The sequence below is a fragment of the Lepidochelys kempii genome, chromosome 28 (genome assembly GCF_965140265.1).
Source record: "Lepidochelys kempii isolate rLepKem1 chromosome 28, rLepKem1.hap2, whole genome shotgun sequence".
Lineage (NCBI taxonomy): Eukaryota > Metazoa > Chordata > Testudines > Cheloniidae > Lepidochelys > Lepidochelys kempii.
This window is the reverse complement of record NC_133283.1, coordinates 418213-432243: the sequence shown is the minus strand read 5'-3', so window position 1 is coordinate 432243 and position 14031 is coordinate 418213. Positions and strand designations below refer to the sequence as shown.

The following is a 14031-nucleotide window of genomic DNA, read 5'->3' as shown; positions in this document are numbered from 1 at the left end:
CCCACGGTGCTGTCAAAGGCCGAGTGTAATTCACCCAGAAACCTGGGGATGAATTTCAGAATGGCACCTTTGCTTTGCTACAATGAATCTGTCTGTTCGTAGCCTGGTTAAAAAACCCTTAGATCTATTCTTCCCTTAAATCCTTTTCTCTTTCATAACATCCACCTCTGCCATAGGAGCAGTTAGATTCATGAGTGTCTACAATGAAGCAAACACAACCACACTGGCCTCTGTTTGACTCTGTCCTTTATATACAAAGAATTACTTACATTCTTCTCGCTGAAATACAAAAGGTCACATAATGCGCTAATGCCCCTCCATGTGTCCCTGACATGAAGACAAGCGCCTCCGTTAATTACAAAACAGAAACTCTCTCAGATCCTACTAACCGTTCAGAAGCTTCCTGGCTTCGTCCATAAACTCTCTTCAAGCACAGCTATTCGTCTCTTGTGCCTGTGATCTGCTTAAACGGGTTCTTCTTTTGTCCCACCCACAACAGCTGGCATGATGGAGTGTCGGGTCTAATCGCTAAAATTTTAGCAAGGTTGGTCTTTGTAGGTCAACTCAGCTGGCTGTCTTCAGACTTCCATCGGTCATCCAGCAGCCGAAATGGAGAGCAGTAATTATAACAGCTCTGTTCTGGCTGCTTCTGTATTTACATCCTTCTTTAAAAAACCAAACCAACCAATGATCCCACCGTCTTTAACTAGCAAATTGTCCTGGACTTCTGAGCACAGTCTTCATAGCATCTTGTCTTCTGCCGGCCACCAACACATATCCAATGGGCTTTGCGGGGCCTTTTGCCAGTTGTAGCGAGGAGGTTGTAAGTGTGCAAGGCTGAGGACACCATCATGTTAAAACACAATAGCAAGCTAGGTGGACCGTGGGTCTGATCCAATCTGGCCATTCCTTGTCCCTGTAGACATGAGCTGTGGAGCGGATGTCCCACGTTCTGCGTTGACTTGCAACTGGTGCGGACTGCAATTCACAAAACCCAACGCACCCTTTCTCAAAAGCTTCCCCGCGTTGGGTGATAGCTTTTCTCCCCTCCCTTGTCTGCCCCTCGCAACCAGTTCTCCTCCAAAGATGAGCTGACCATCTTCTCTTGACAATCGCTTTCCAGGAAGAGTGGTGAGGTCCCCTCAGACCACCTACAAACCTCAGAAGATGGATGGGAAGGGATGTCCCAGGTCAGAGCATCCAGGAAATCCCACTCATCAACTTAACGAACAATATGCCTGTGAGCTGATGGGCTTTAGGCTAAAAACTGGCACGATGCCCCAAACTGGTGGGGACCGTAGGAGATCCCATCTCCAGACCTCAGTTCTGCTGGCTTGGACGGAAAAGGATGGAAGTTCTTGCCACTAGGAGTCAATTGCCAGCCATGGGGAGTTAAGAGGTGACTGTATCGCTGAACGGTTTCCTCCAAAGGATCAAGTGCTGGCCACTCTCGGACACGGGCCACTGTACTACATGGACCATGCATAGGGCAGAGAGCCACAGCTCCTGTCCGTAGGAGCCTTGCCATTCAGCGACGGAGGCAGGGCATTTGACGGCGTCCATGACGCATGGCCTTCTTGCTCCAACCTTCTGCGCTCTAACGCCGAGAGCTAGGGAGGAGATCTCGCTCATTCTGGCCCTTTGGCTCAACGTTCGGTAGGACCGAAAGAACTCCACCAGAGTTTTGCATCTTCCTCCTACCTTCTCATCGATAGAAAAGTCTCCTGTCTCTGAATCGACGCAGAATCCCATTGGAGTCAACGGTTTTGGAGCCTACTACTGTCATACGCTGCTCGAGAATGCCTGAACATCTGTTCCAGCTGTTGGATATGCTCTCGGGGCGGTCTTTCCCTGCCTCCAATTCCAAGAGCAGGCAACCAGCTGAGCTGGATTCTCCTCCAGGTTCCCCTTCCTTTGTCACTTAACCGAGCTCCTTCCGCAGCTCCCAACACAACTTTATCTCCATGCCCCTGATAAACACACACACACACACATACAACACAATCACTCTCTTGCTATATATATATGTATAATCTTAAAAATAAAACCCACAAATCTAAAAACAAAACAACTATTCTAAAAATCTCTAAACCTTGCTGTGTCGTTAAAGTGCTCGGTTACGGTTACATTCCTCTTGTGTCTCTGTCTCTGTCTCTCTCTCTCTGGCCGATCGCTCCCGCCCTGGGTCAGGCGTTGTCGTCTGGCCCCAGACAGTCCAGCTCGGTGGAGGGTTTGACTTCGTGGTCTAGCAGAGACGGGGTGCGTCGGAAGGCGGCAGCAATCTGATCGAAGGTCCGGCCCCGCGTCTCAGGGACTTTGAAGTAGGTGAAGAGGAAGAAACCCAGGAGGAGGGCCGCGAAGATGAGGAAGACGTAAGGCCCGCAGACGTCCTATGGGAGGGGAGAGGAGGGGTGAGTGCTGGATGCAAAGGGAGGTGCGGGCTGGTTTTGCCAGCGAGCGCGTGTGAGACGCCATTTGTCCACCCGTGGCTGCAGTCGCGCTTACGCCGGCTTGTTCCCACTCCCAGCCCTGCTCCCGCCTGGGAGCCAGTCTTGGACCCAGCCCTGCTGTGGGTCCCTGCCCCCCTTGCCCGTGGGCATATTCCCAGTTGTAACGGCCGGCATTCGCTATTCTGGTGCCTGCGTGCTCTTGCATGTCTACACACAGTTGTGTGGCATTGCGGGTGTGTCCGAGGGTTGCTTTGCACGCGCCCCACCTGTGGGGGCGCACTCACCGCCATGGACTGGAAGGCCATGCCGATGATGAAGTTGCAGGTCCAGTTGCAGCACCCGGCCACCGCTATGGCTGCCGGGCGGGGCCCCTGGCTGAAGAGCTCGGCCACGATGAACCACGGGATGGGCCCCGGCCCAATCTCGAAGAAAGCCACAAAGCCGAAGATGGCCACCATGCTGATGTAGCTCATGGCCGGCACTCGCTCCTGCCGGGGGAGAGAGACGAGGCTGAGAACCCGCATTGCGGTGCCACCAGGGGCGGGGTGGCCGTCAGTGCCGCTGCCCCAGTGCAGCCCTGGGGGGGGCCGTGCTCACCCCTAGGCTCCCAGTCCCCACTTCCCGGCTGCTCACCAGATACACCAACGCCACCGTCATCACCACGGCACACACCATCATGCCCGCCAGCCCCACCAGGTGCAGGGTCCGGCGGCCTGCCCGCTCCACCAGGAACAGCTTGTGGGGAGGGAGAGACAAGGGGGACCGATATAAGATTTGGGAGGGGTGGGGTGTGGATGCCCCCACCCCCCAAGGGGCAGCTGGCTGGGGGTGGAGGGGAATCTCTTACCGAAACAACGGTGAAGGCGGCGTTGATGGCCCCAGCGCCGATCGTGGCAAACACCGGCTGCTCCAGCCCGGCCGACTCAAAGATACTGGTGGAATAATAGAATATCTGGGGGGGCAGAGAAGGGGGGTCAGAGCTGGCCCTAGTCGGACTCTTCCCCCCCCCCAATCCCATGGGGTCTCGCTTTGATCCCTCTTCTTCAGGCTCCACCCCATCCCCCAGGCTCCTCCCCCCAACCAAGCTCCCCGCCAGACTCCGCCCCAAGCACCGTTCACCCCCATCCAGGCTCTGCCCCAAATCCCCCAGGTCCCACCCCCACCCCCATCTCTCCCAGGCTCTGCCCCAGTTCCCCCCATGCTCCGTCCCCAGCCAGCCTCCACCCCAGAGCTCTCAGGTCCCGGCCAAGCTCCACCTCCATTTCCTCAGGTTCCTCCCACCATCTCCCCAAAGCTCCACCCCCCAACCAAGCTCCACACCTGACCCCATCTTCCCCCAGCTCCTCCGTGAACCAAGCCCCGACCCCCACCTCTCACCGCGTTGATGCCGGAGAGCTGCTGGGAGAGCTGGAGCACCACGGCGATCAGCAGCGGCTGGCGATAGATCCGGCAGCGGAAGAGCTGGGCAATGGAGACCTTGCGCTCCATGTCCATGCGCCGCTTCTCCTCCTTCATCTCTGACAGCGCCTCGCTCACGTCGCCGCACCCCGTCAGCCGCTTCAAACCTGCCGGCGCGGGGAGAGCGAGGGACGTGGCGGTGACGGACAGAGGGATGGGCATGGAGATGGGTGGGACGACTCAGGGGGAGCGGGGGATTGGATTAATAGTGGGATGGGTGGGGGGTGGACAGATGGTGAGGTAGGTAGATATGGATGGATGGATGGGTTGGGGGTGGACAGATGGATGGGTAGATAGATGGGGATGGATGGATAGGTTGGGGAATGGATGGGTAGGTTGGGGGGTGGACAGATGGCGAGGTAGGTAGATGGGGATGGATGGATGGGTTGGGGGTGGACAGATGGATGGGTAGATAGATGGGGATGGATGGATAGGTTGGGGAATGGATGGGTAGGTTGGGGGGTGGACAGATGGCGAGGTAGGTAGATGGGGATGGATGGATGGGTTGGGGGTGGACAGATGGATGGGTAGATAGATGGGGATGGATGGATAGGTTGGGGAATGGATGGGTAGGTTGGGGGGTAAACAGATGGGTAGGTAGGTAGATGGGGATGGAGGAATGGGTTGGGGGTGGACAGACAGGTAGGTAGGTAGATGGGGATGGAGGAATGGGTTGGGGGTGGACAGACAGGTAGGTAGGTAGATGGGGATGGATGGATGGGTTGGGAGGGTAGACGGATGGGTAGGTAGGTAGATGGGGATGGAGGAATGGGTTGGGGGTGGACAGACAGGTAGGTAGGTAGATGGGGATGGATGGATGGGTTGGGAGGGTAGACGGATGGGTAGGTAGGTAGATGGGGATGGATGGATGGGTTGAGGGATGGATAGATGGATGGGGATGGATGGATGGGTTGGGGATGGAGGGTAGACAGATGGGTAGGTAGGTAGATGGGGATGGAGGGGTGGGTTGGGGGTGGACAGATGGGTAGGTAGGTAGATGGGGATGGAGGAATGGGTTGGGGTGGACAGACAGGTAGGTAGGTAGATGGGAATGGATGGATGGGTAGGTAGGTAGATGGGGATGGAGGAATGGGTTGGGGGTGGACAGACAGGTAGGTAGGTAGATGGGGATGGATGGATGGGTTGGGAGGGTAGACGGATGGGTAGGTAGGTAGATGGGGATGGAGGAATGGGTTGGGGGTGGACAGACAGGTAGGTAGGTAGATGGGGATGGATGGATGGGTTGGGAGGGTAGACGGATGGGTAGGTAGGTAGATGGGGATGGATGGATGGGTTGAGGGATGGAGGGTAGACAGATGGGTAGGTAGGTAGATGGGGATGGAGGGGTGGGTTGGGGGTGGACAGATGGGTAGGTAGGTAGATGGGGATGGAGGAATGGGTTGGGGTGGACAGACAGGTAGGTAGGTAGATGGGAATGGATGGATGGGTAGGTAGGTAGATGGGGATGGATGGATGGGGTGGGGGATGGATAGATGGATGGGTAGATGGGGATGGATGGATAGGTTGGGGAATGGATGGATGGGTAGGTAGATAGGGATGGATGGATAGGTTGGGGGGTAAACAGATGGGTAGGTAGGTAGATGGGGATGGATGGATGGGTTGAGGGTGGACAGATGGGCAGGTAGACAGATGGGGATGGAGGGAGGGACAGATGGGTTGGGGGAGGAATGGATGACGCATGGGTTGGGGAGACGGAGGGCTGGATCGCGAAGGGGGTGGACGGAGGGCTGGGTCACTAGATGGGGATGGACGGATGGGTTGGGGGTGGACGGATGGGTTGGGGAGACGGAGGGCTGGATCGCGAAGGGGGTGGGCAATCAATGGGGATGGATCCATGAGTCATGGGTGGACAGGGGCCGTACGGAGGGCCGAAGAAGAGAGGGGCTGGCTGGTGGAGGGGCGGGTGGCCAGGTCAGTAGGATTTGGAAGGGAGATGGAGTTAGAGCCGTGGCTCTCAAACGGAGGCTGCAGGCAACCGGCCACCCAATCGGCACAGAGCTGCAGCCCATGTGACGTTCTCAGGGCCATCGACATAGTATTGGCTTGGCCCAGAACGGTAAATAGGTTGAGAGCCACGGAGTTGGGTGGGTGGGAGGTGGATAGATAAAGGGATGGGGAGATGGATGGACGGGCGGGCGGGCGGGCGGGTGGAAGAGGGGAGGGATGGACAGACGGACGGGCGGGCAGGCGGAAGAGGGGAGGGATGGACGGACGGATGGGGGGCGGGCGGGCGGAAGAGGGGAGGGATGCGCGAGCGGAAGAAGGGAGGGATGGACAGATGGGGGAGTGGGGGGGCGGAAGACGGGAGGGACAGACGGGTGGGTGAAGAAGGGAGGGAGGGATGGACAGACAGACGGATGGGGGGGCGGGCGAGGGGAGGGACGGACAGACGGGCGGGCGGAAGAGGGGATGGACGGACAGACGGGCGGGCGGAAGAGGGGAGGGGCGGGCGGGCGGGCGGAGGGAGGGACAGACGGACGGTTGGGGGGGCAGGCGAGGGGCCCGCGGGGGACTCACTCTCTTTGGCCTTGGACTCCTTGTTGCGGACGATGTAGAGGTACCGGGGGCTCTCGGGGCAGAAGGGGAAAAGCACCAGCTGCAGGGCCGACGGGGCCACGGTCAGACCCAGGAGCAGGGGCCAGAGCTCGGGGGTGCCGAGGAGGGAGTCCAGCCCGAACACCTGCCAGGGGGCGGAGAGAGATGGCATCACGGCGCCCCCTGCCGGCCCCCCGCCCGCGGCCGAGCCCCCCGCAAGTGCCTGTTACCTGGGCAATGAGTATCCCGATGACGAGGGCCAGCTGGTGCAGGGTCCCCAGCGCCCCCCGCAGGTGGGTGGGGGAGATTTCACCCACGTACATGGGGACCAAGCCAGAAACCAGCCCTGGGGGAGGGGGGAGGGAACAGCAGATTAGTAGGATGGGGGGGGCGTGCCTCCTAGGTCTGTGGGGGGGAGTTGAGGCAGAGGGTTGTGGTCCCCCCCCCATTCCCTATGAAGCGCCCCTTTAAGAGGTGGGGCTTGTATGCTAATGACTGAGCCATGGCGGGAAGTGGGGGGGTGGTACCTGTGACATGCAGAACCCAATGACGGCCCCCACCCAGGTCCCGGGGCACCCAGCCAACCGCACCCCGCAGCACCCACTGCTCATCCGCCCAGATCCCAGCTTACCCACCCCACCACCTTACATCCCCGGCATCCACCACCCCCCCACACCCATGGAACCCCCATCTCCCATGGCACCCACACCCCCACCCTACATCGCCCAGCATCCACCACCCCACCCACCCACCCATGGCACCCGCGTCCCCCACGGCATCCACAACCCCACCCATCCACCCAGGCTCCCCCCCATCCATGGCACCCCCCGTCCCCTATGGCACCCCACCCACCCTACATCCCCCGGCATCCACGACCCCACCCACTCATGGCACCCCCCATCCCCCACAGCACCCACACCCCCACCCTACATCTCCCGGCATCCACAACCCCACCCATCCACCCAGGCTCCCCCCCATCCATGGCACCTCCCGTCCCCTATGGCACCCCCCCCACCCTACATCCCCTGGCATCCACTCCCCCACCCATCCGCCCAGGGGCCCCACCCTCCGATTGGCCGGCGGGCGCTGTCCGTTACCTGAGTAGGCCCCAATCAGGAACCGCCCGAGGATCATCATCTCGTAGGAGCAGCCCAGCTTGGCCAGGCCCATGAGGGCCCCGCCCAGGAAGGCCAGGGCGTTATTGATGATCATGGCCCGCTTCCTGTGGACGGGGGAGGGGAGAGAGGGTGAGACACGCAGGGCCCCCAGCCCCATGTGCCCTGCGCCCCACCCAAGCAGACTGATGACGGGGGAGGTCCCAGGGGTCTCTGGGGCAGAGAGCACCCTCTACTGGCCACCACACCCCCCCAGCACAGCCCCCCCTGCTGAGCCCCTTGGCTCCCTGCCCCACCGCGCCCCCCCCAGCGCCGCCCTGGGGCCAGCCCCGCCTGCCGGGGGGAGACCGCCCCCTGCCAAGCCCCCTGCCCCACCACGCCCCCTAGTGCCGCCCTGGGGCCAGCCCCACCTCCCAGGGGAGAGCGCCCCCTGCTGAGCCCCCCGCCCCACTCCCTGCCCCCCAGCACCCCCTAGCGCCGCCCTGGGGCCAGCCCCGCCTGCCGGGGGAGACCGCCCCCTGCCAAGCCCCCTGCCCCACTGTGCCCCCTAGCGCCGCCCTGGGGCCAGCCCCGCCAGCCGGGGGAGAGCGCCCCCTGGCAGGGGGCGGCAGAGGGGCGTTACCTGCCCAGCCACTCGGAGACGACCCCCACCAGGAAGGAGGAGATCATGCCCCCGATGGAGAAGATGGCGACCGACAGGGACCAGAGGGTGGTGAGCGTGGCCAGGTCGATGGGCGAGTTGTGCCGTGCCAGCCAGGTGGCGTTGTAGTTCTGCTCGATAATCTGGGCGGGGTCGGGGTGGGGGGGCAGAGAAAAGGGGTCGGTCCCCGATGCCCCTCACTGGGGCCCCCCTCCCCTCTGCACTGATCCGAAACAGGTCTCAGCTTCCCTGACCCGGGGCCGGAGGGGAGCTGGCGCCCCCTAGAGGGGACAGGCCCCTGCCCCATTCCCCGCCCCCCTGAGCCAGCCAGGCCCCGCCCTGGGGCCAGAGGGGAGCTGGCGCCCCCTAGAGGGGACAGACCCCTGCCCCATTCCCCGCCCCCCTGAGCCAGCCAGTCCCCACCCTGGGGCCGGAGGGGAGCGGGCGCCCCCTAGAGGGACAGGCCCCTGCCCCATTCCCCGCCCCCCTGAGCCAGCCAGTCCCCACCCTGGGGCCGGAGGGGAGCGGGCGCCCCCTAGAGGGGACAGGCCCCTGCCCCATTCCGCGCCCCCCTGAGCCAGCCAGTCTCCGCCCTGGGGCCGGAGGGGGAGCCGGCGCCCCCTAGAGGGGAAAGTGCCGTTGAGGGGAATCTCTTACCTTTTGGGGGGCATTTATGACACCGATGTTGTATCCACACTGCAGGGACCCCAGCACGGCCGTGAAGACCGACAACACCAGGGTCGAGGTTACCCCCGGCCTGGCTTCCCGCGGGACTTCGTCCCCCTGCGGAGACACAAGCAGCGCCCCCTGCAGGTGAGCTGACCCGCACCCCCGGGGAGCCGTGGAGGCGGGGTGTGTGTGTGGGGGGGGACCCCCATCTCTCCCTGCGCACCCGGCACTGCGGCAGGGCAGTTCGCAGCACCGGGAGTGCAAACGCCGAAAGTTGCCCGGCCCCGTGCAAAGGTGCCCAGGTTTACCCGGCCTCTGCGTGACGACGGAGAGGAGGCAAAGCCTCGTGCAAACCCACAGGGGCTTGCACCGCCTCGCACGATGGAAGAGGGGTAGTGTCCCCCCCCCCCTCGTGCAAATACTGAAGGATTTCGCAGCGTACGTCCCGCCGTCCTCTGACTGAGCCTGACCTGTTCGCTTCCCCTGCCACCACCTGCTTCCAGTTCTGCTTTCCACGTGACCCCCCCCCCCCGGACCGAGATCGGGGCCCCATCGCGCCGGGCGCTGCCCACACCCCCCCCCCGGACCGAGATCGGGGCCCCGTCGCGCCGGGCGCTGCCCACACCCCCCCCGGACCGAGATTGGGGCCCCGTCGCGCCGGGCGCTGCCCACACCCCCCCCCCAGACCGAGATCAGGGCCCCGTCGCGCCGGGCGCTGCACAGATAGAGTGAGAAACAATTGCAAACCCAAGTACCCCACCCCCACCCCAGGGCCCGACTTATAGGGCAGGGCACATCTGCAGCTGGCAGACAAGGGGTTGGGCAGTTGGCATTGAATCAGGGACGGCTGCACTTCCGAGTGCGGGAGGGAGAGAGACAGGGTGATCTACTGGTTAGAGTGGGGGGGGGGGAGGGCTGGGAGCCAGGACTCCTGGGTTCTCTCCCCGGCTCTGGGAGGGGAGTGGGGGCTGGTGGGTTAGAGCAGGGGGGCTGGGAGCCAGGACTCCTGGGTTCTCTCCCCAGCTCTGGGAGGGGAGTGGGGGCTGGTGGGTTAGAGCAGGGGGGCTGGAGCCAGGACTCCTGGGTTCTTGTCTGCGTGTCTGAGACCCTTCCCCTTTAAATGCCTCAGTTTCCCCCCTCTGTAAAATAGGGGGGGGGGAGCGGGCACTGAAGTTTCATTCATTCACTCTCTGCTCCAATGCTGCGTCCCCCCCCTCCGCAAAAACCCCACCTCTGATTTCATCAGCTGCTCCCTCTGCATGGGCAGACCCCGAAAAGGCCATATTCCCCAATGGGGATGGGGGAGCATGGATTTGGGGTGCCCTCTGCACACACACACACACACACACACCCCCGTCTACCCCTCCCTCCCAGCCCCAGTGCTGACCCCTGGACACTGGTGACAGAGGTAGGTCGGTGGCGGGCTCCCCTGAAATATCGGGGATCAGCACCCCCCTATCAGTGTGTCTGTGTGGGGGGTGATTATAAAACAGGGGGGCCTGATCCCTTCCCATCCCCCCACATTCTCACGCTAATGGCCATGAAGGGCCTGGGCCCTGCCCCAGAGAAGCCTCAGCCGAAAAAAAGCCCTTATTAGGAAAGCCCCAGAGCTGGGAAACCAGGAAATGTAAACAGTGCCCCCCCCACACATCTCCCCCTAAGCCCCAGGGCGGGGCCTGGCTGGCTCAGGGGGGCGGGGAATGGGGCAGGGACCTGTCCCCTCCGGGGTGCACCGGCTCCCGGTGGGGGCTGGCTGGCTGGGGGCTGGTGGGAGACCCTTGGGCTGAGCCTGGGGGCCGGGCTGCAGGTATCAACCCCCCCTGCACCTGGGGCACGGCCGGGGGCCCAGAGCCGCCCCCCCCCATACGCCCCCCATTCCTCCGTGCAAACACACAGAGCATCCTGCACACGCCCACCTGTGCACCAAGGAGTCACACGCGCACACCCCAGGCCTGGAGGCAAATCAGGATCCAAAGCCTTCCGGCCGCGCCCCCCACCTGCGGCTGAACGCAGGGCCCCGCTCCCGGGGTCACCCCCCCCCCGATTCTCTCCAGCAGAGTAACACCCCTGCCCCGGGCCCCCACCTCTCTGCCAGCTTGGTACAGAGAATGGGGCGATGCCCCGGCCAGAGGCATGTTTCCATCACCGGCCCCCCCCCCGCTCTACGAACCCCCCCGAACCCCACAGGGCCCCCCCCATGAAAAGTGTCCTCTGGCGACTGCCTCAGTGTCGCTCATGGGGGGCAGGGAAAAATGTGTGGGGGACAATTGCCCCCACTGAGGAGACCCCCCCCCGAGCTTTTCCAGAACAGAGAGGTTTTATCACCCGCCCGCGCCGCCCAACCCAGGCCTGACGCCCCACACCCCCGCCCGCGCCGCCCAGCCCAGGCCTGACGCCCCACACCCCCGCCCGCCCGCACCGCCCAACCCAGGCCTGACGCCCCACACCCCCGCCCGCGCCGCCCAACCCAGGCCTGACGCCCCACACCCCCGCCCGCGCCGCCCAGCCCAGGCCTGACGCCCCACACCCCCGCCCGCCCGCGCTGCCCAGCCCAGGCCTGACGCCCCACACCCCCGCCCGCCCGCGCTGCCCAACCCAGGCCTGACGCCGCCCAACCCAGGCCTGACGCCCCACCCCTGCCCGCCCGCGCCGCCCAACCCAGGCCTGACGCCCCACACCCCCGCCCGCCCGCGCCGCCCAACCCAGGCCTGACGCCCCACCCCCGCCCGCCCGCGCCGCCCAACCCAGGCCTGACGCCCCACCCCCCCCGCCCCCCCTGCCCAACCCAGCCCTGACACCCCACGCCCCGCCCGCGCCGCCCAACCCAGGCCTGACGCCGCACCCCCCGCCCGCACCGCCCAACCCGGGCCTGACGCCCCACCCCCCCGCCCGTGCCGCCCACCCGGGCCTGACGCCCCACCCCCCCCGCCCACGCCGCGCAACCCAGGCCTGACGCCGCACCCCCGCCCGTGCTGTCGTCAGACCCAGGAAGGTGGAAGCTGTGTGAGCTGTGCCTCGGAGCCTTCAGCATCCTCTGCCCCTCCGTGTGCTTCCCACAGCGAGTCCACTCAGGCGGGATCCTGGGGAAGCCAGAGGGTCCTGCCCCCCAACTCCGCAGTCAGACGGGACTCTCAGCCAGCCAGTAACACAGAAGGTTTATTAGACGACAGGAACATGGTCTAAAACTGAGCTTGTAGGTGCAGAGAACAGGACCCCTCAGCTGGGTCCATTTTGGGGGCAGTGAGCCAGACAACCCCGTCTGCCCTTCACTCCATGTCCCAGCCAGCCCCCAACTGAAACTCTCTCCAGCCCCCCCTCCTCTGGGCTTCCTCCCTTTCTGGGCCAGGAGGGCACCTGGTTCCTTTGTTCTCCAACTCCTTTAGCTCTCACCTTGCAGGGGGGAAGGGCCCAGGCACCAGTGGCCAGGAAACAGGGTGTCGGCCATTGTCTGTGTCCAGACCCCTGCCCACACCTGCCCTCTAGGGCTCTGCAAGGGTCATACACCCTTACCCCACCCCCTAGATACGTAAGAACTGCCTAGGGGAAACTGAGGCACCCCCACACCTGGGACTCTGTGACAGCTACAGAACACAGACCTGCCATGACACCGCACGCGTGTGCGACCTAACACAGACCGGACACCACACCAGGTATGTGTTCTAATAGGTACACTACCCTCACATGTGCTATACAACATAGGCCCGACATCACACCGCATGTGTGAGCGTCAATAGGCACACGACCCTCACGGGTGCTCGAGAACGTAGATCTGACACGATCCCACACATACGTGCTATAAGAGGCATGCTTAGCCTCACGTCTGCCACATAACCCAGGCCAGCGACAAAGAGCCACGTGTGTGTCCAGTATAACAGCCAGCGTCACGTATATGGTCCGTATGGCATGGGACATTTTAACCCTCGCACGTATGGAGTATAACAGACACACGGTGCCCCCAGGAGCACGGCATAACATAGACAAGACACGGTGCCCCACGCATGTTCAGAATAACAGACACATGCCCCCATGGTGCAGTGTTACAGAAAGACTAGGACGTATATGTGTCTTAGAAACACACTACCCCCCACATGCTACAAAACATGTATCAGAGGACCACACACGTGTTTTATATAACATAGGCCCACTATCCCTCTCATGTGTGCTCTATAACACGGACCAGCTATACAGCCCCACGCGTTTGTTCCATATAACTCAGCTCCCCAACGCCCCACCCTGTCCCGTGAAACAAAAGCCACTCTCCCATTCCTGTGCTATGTAACCGAGCCGAGACACGGCGTCACACGTGTGTTCTAGGTAACAGACAGACTCCTCACGTGGGCTGGAAACGGGGGGGGGGGGGGGGGCCTACCAAATCCACGGCCATGAAAAACGCGTCATAGACTGTGAAATCTGGTCTTCCCCACCCCCGTGAAATCTGGTCTCCTCCCCGTGAAATCCGGTCTCCTCCCCCGTGAAATCCGGTCTCCTCCCCCGTGAATCCGGTCTCCTACTGTGAAATCTGGTCTCCTACCTGTGAAATCTGGTCTCCCCCCCCATGAAATCTGTCTCCTACCTGTGAAATCTGGTCTCCTCCCCCATGAAATCTGGTCTCCTACCTGTGAAATCTGGTCTTCCCACCCCCGTGAAATCCGGTCTCCTCCCCCGTGAAATCCGGTCTCCTCCCCCGTGAAATCCGGTCTCCTACCTGTGAAATCTGGTCTCCTACCTGTGAAATCTGGTCTCCCCCCCCATGAAATCTGGTCTCCTACCTGTGAAATCTGGTCTCCTCCCCCATGAAATCTTGTCTCCTACCTGTGAAATCTGGTCTCCTACCTGTGAAATCTGGTCTCCCCCCCATGAAATCTGGTCTCCTACTGTGAAATCTGGTCTCCCCCCCCCATGAAATCTGGTCTCCTCCTTGTGAAATCTGGTCTCCTCCCCCATGAAATCTGGTCTCCTACCTGTGAAATCTGGTCTCCTCCCCCGTGAAATCCGGTCTCCTCCCCCGTGAAATCCGGTCTCCTACCTGTGAAATCTGGTCTCCTACCTGTGAAATCTGGTCTCCCCCCCCATGAAATCTGGACTCCTACCTGTGAAATCTGGTCTCCCCCCCATGAAATCTGGTCTCCTCCCCCATGAAATC

The 14031-nt window shown here is 62.3% G+C and overlaps 1 protein-coding gene across 3 annotated transcripts; it reads right to left on the bottom strand.

The window, feature by feature from the left end:
• Positions 1–229: 229 nt before the first annotated feature.
• On the bottom strand, positions 230–9317 carry SLC2A4 (solute carrier family 2 member 4). 3 transcript variants are annotated; one of them, XM_073326492.1, is made up of 10 exons: positions 8877–9317; positions 8202–8362; positions 7562–7686; positions 6695–6810; positions 6447–6609; positions 3828–4015; positions 3298–3402; positions 3084–3185; positions 2735–2938; positions 230–2390 (listed from the first exon to the last, which is right to left on the bottom strand). In XM_073326492.1, the coding sequence occupies exons 2-10, from the start codon at positions 8246–8248 to the stop codon at positions 2187–2189; spliced, it is 1254 nt and encodes a 417-aa protein (XP_073182593.1). In that variant the 5' UTR covers positions 8249–8362; positions 8877–9317; the 3' UTR covers positions 230–2186. The 3 variants fall into 3 exon arrangements, 2 of the variants coding, with proteins under 2 accessions (XP_073182593.1, XP_073182592.1); XR_012156444.1 differs by lacking the exons at positions 8202–8362; positions 8877–9317 and having other exon boundaries at positions 230–1970; positions 2093–2390; positions 7562–7810; XM_073326491.1 differs by lacking the exons at positions 8202–8362; positions 8877–9317 and having other exon boundaries at positions 7562–7810.
• Between the last annotated feature and the right edge of the window lie 4714 nt (positions 9318–14031).

Bases quoted from the DNA above. Each gene is read 5' to 3' on its own strand.
- SLC2A4 (XM_073326491.1), bottom strand. From the start codon at position 7,739: ATGGGGCTGGGGGCCCTGCGTGTCTCACCCTCTCTCCCCTCCCCCGTC. The intron at 6,610-6,694 runs GTAACAGGCACT...GCCCCCTGGCAG, and splicing joins TCGGGATACTCATTGCCCAG to GTGTTCGGGCTGGACTCCCT. The intron at 3,403-3,827 runs GTGAGAGGTGGG...CTGCCCCCCCAG, and splicing joins AGCTCTCCGGCATCAACGCG to ATATTCTATTATTCCACCAG.